Genomic DNA, 3144 nt, shown 5'->3' with positions numbered 1-3144 from the left:
GCGAGCCGTCTGGACGAGCTTCTAGAGCATCTTGAATAGCACATTTCGGGACACATTTCCTACATTTTGAAAACCTTGACTTGTCGTCATCATTATCTCACTTTGGAGCCCCCCCCCCGGCCTAAAAAAAGGACTTTAAGCATGCATTTCCGTTGCCACTGTCCTGCTGAGGTCTCCCACACTGGCTTTAGCCCTCTACCATGCACCTGTTAGCACCCTTTGCACTGCGTAGCACACTTTATAGCGCGGACCAACTTTGGTTGCACCATCATTGCCCATCCCCTTGTTGAACATTCATGTTCAACCAGAAATAGCCTTATTGAACTAAAAAACTGCCACGCCAAAACAAACTCTCTGCACATCAGAAAAGCACCTAACATATGTACAAAAACTGGCATCTGCTACCCACTGCCTTTGTTCATGCGGGTTGCCCAACCCCCTGCTTTACCTGCCATCATCCACCTGGATCAAACACCCTATTGATCGAGTCTTGGAAGGTGGTGTAGGCATTCACTAAACCAAACGGCATCCTACGATAGGCAAAGCACCTCCATGGAGAGATAAATGTCGTTTTCAGCTGGTCTTCAAGAGCAACCCCTATTTGAAAGTACCCTGAAAATCCATCCATAATAGAGTACCTCTCATGACCTGCCACCTGATTTAAAATTTCATCTTGGAACGGTAGCGGATAGTGGTTTCTCTGGGTCGCTGCATTCAATGGCTTGTAATCGACACACACCCGCCATTTTCCATTCTTCTTAGGGGTGATAACCACTGGAGAAACCCACTCCGACTCCTTCACGGGGTATATGATACCTGCATCTAACAATTGGTTAATCTCTTGCCAAAGAGACTTCTTCTGAATCTCCCCTAACCTCCTTAGCTTATGCACCTTTGGTTTGCACCCTTCTTTGAGAACTATCGTGTGCTCTGCAACCTTCGCTCCTCATAAATCCTCGTACTTCGTCACAAATAAATTCGAAAAAGAGGCACACAGCTCAACATAGCCCTCTCTCTCTTTCTTGGTCAAATTTTCGCTTAGCATAGCAGTTACCTCCTCCACACCTATGCCACCAACCTGTGGTTGCACCTCCCCTTTTACATGGGAGCCTTCAATAGTGACCCCAAACAAGTCGGCATCTATCTTTAGCATATCATCTTTGCTTTCCTCTTCCTCAGTATCTGTGTAGCCCTCATCATAGCCTGTCTCGGTCTCATACTCATAGCTTGTCGTATCATCTTTGTCTTTTTCTGCCACAGGGTGAAAATGGCTCTCTTTGGTCTTCAAATCAAGCACCACATGTCTCCCTCTCTCCTTGTCAGGCAAGGTGAACACCCTGCTTCCCCAATCCTGCTTAGCCCCTATTGCAAGTAGCCATGGCCTACCTAAGATGATTGGATAAGCATTATCACCTGCTTTCATCACAAAGAAATCGATTAGGCACTTAATGCCCATCACTTTCACTCTTACATCTTGAGCCACGCCCAAACATCTCACTTTGGTATGGTTAGCCATCCTCGTGCGTACATTTGATTTAGCTACTGCTTTGACCCCTGTTTCCTTCATAGCAGCTTCCGTCATGACGCAAACTTGTGCTCCACCATCTATATAGGCATGAACCTGCATCCTCTTTTCAATGACCGCATCCACTAGAGGAAGGACATCTGTCGGGCTACCCACTCTCAATGCCATGTTTTGTATTGCATGCACATTCCCCTTAGCCTTTGGAAGCCTTGTGCTGACACTTGTAGACCACTGTCTTCGTAGATTGGGATTTAAAGCCAACAACTGACCAAAGGTAATGTTAGCCTTTTGATTTTGAACATCGCTTACCAAGTCATATTTGGGGTAGTCGCGCCCTAGCTGAAAGTCTGCTTGCTTGATTTTGCGATGCCTCCTCTTCTTCCTAGTTTCCGGCTGCTCCTTGCCTTCGTACACTTTCTCCTTACCTTTACGGGCCCTCGTCTCGCGCTCGATTTCTGTCTCTCTTTCCATCCTTGCTCTTTTGTTGGCCAAAACTTCAACATCCTGCTTATCCACTCCGATGATATTCACTCTAGGGACTTCACCACCATCCGAAGGAGCTGGCTGTACTTGATTCTCGACTACCTGCTCGCTCGGGCCATTGAGCTATGCTTGGCCTCTACCTTTGCCAAACAGTGGATAAATACCGCCTCTTTATCTTAGCGGATGAGGGCAATCTGGCGCATAGTGTTCTTCTTCACCGCAATTGTAACATCGGTCAGGCAATGGCCTTGCCTTGCCCCTTGCCCCTCTTGGTTGACCTCTATCCATCACGCTTAGACGCAATTCCTGCATTTTCTCAGACAAATCTTGCACGGTTCACACCCAATTTTGTGGCACAACGGCTACACCTCGATTTGCAAGGTTCTCATCATGAATAGCATCCCTCGGACCCTGAGGTTGGACCACCACTTCATAACCCTACGCGCCTTGTTCAATCTTCGTTTTTATTTTCCTGCTTTTTGCCTTTGCGATGGCCACCGCACCATTATAGTTTTCTGGGCTCTCAAAATCCACTTTCTCCCTCACTTTAGGATGCAAGCATGCCATGAATTTATTGAGCTTGAAGTAGTCGCCATTGGCCAATTGCATGGCACTCGCTAACTCTACCCAGCACACTTCAAAAGGATCCAAAAACAAACTGAACTCTTCACTTACATCCTGTTTGAGTGCCTTCAGTTTGGCATTAATCTCCACTGGGGACTCCTCTTTGTAGAAATCATGTAGGAAACGCGCCCGCAGAGCCGGCCAAGCATGCCTCGGCTCACCTTCCAAAGCTTCGTACCATATATTTGCCTTCACGCGCATCACCAAAGGAAATGTGCATCATGCTGTCCTCGTTCGGCATGCGCAACGACAGCATATACAACTCAAAGTCTGCAACCCACTCATCAGGATTTTCTTCACTTGTAAAAATTGGCCCATAGCTTCAAGACACCATGTCGACCAACACCAAAAACTGCTTCTCTTCACTTAACTGGGAGCAATCAGTGTGCTCCTCCGTGGGGGCACCAGAAGATGGAGAGGGGGAATGGGGAACACACCCAACACACACGCAACTGCCCCTATATAGCTCAGGGTATTCACAGTACCCCTGTCCTCTCGAAAACACCTTCAAA

The 3144-nt window shown here is 47.4% G+C and overlaps 1 protein-coding gene across 1 annotated transcript; it reads right to left on the bottom strand.

Moving 5' to 3' along the window:
• Positions 1-946: 946 nt before the first annotated feature.
• On the bottom strand, positions 947-1996 carry LOC147447154 (uncharacterized). The gene has a single exon (XM_086523579.1). It carries the CDS (start codon positions 1994-1996, stop codon positions 947-949), a length of 1050 nt encoding a protein of 349 aa, XP_086379705.1.
• Between the last annotated feature and the right edge of the window lie 1148 nt (positions 1997-3144).

Source organism: Adiantum capillus-veneris, chromosome 11, assembly GCF_014529385.1.
Source record: "Adiantum capillus-veneris isolate H3 chromosome 11, ASM1452938v2, whole genome shotgun sequence".
NCBI classification, from domain to species: Eukaryota; Viridiplantae; Streptophyta; class Polypodiopsida; order Polypodiales; family Pteridaceae; genus Adiantum; species Adiantum capillus-veneris.
Note: the sequence above shows the minus strand (reverse complement) of the source record. Positions and strands in the feature narration are given on the sequence as shown.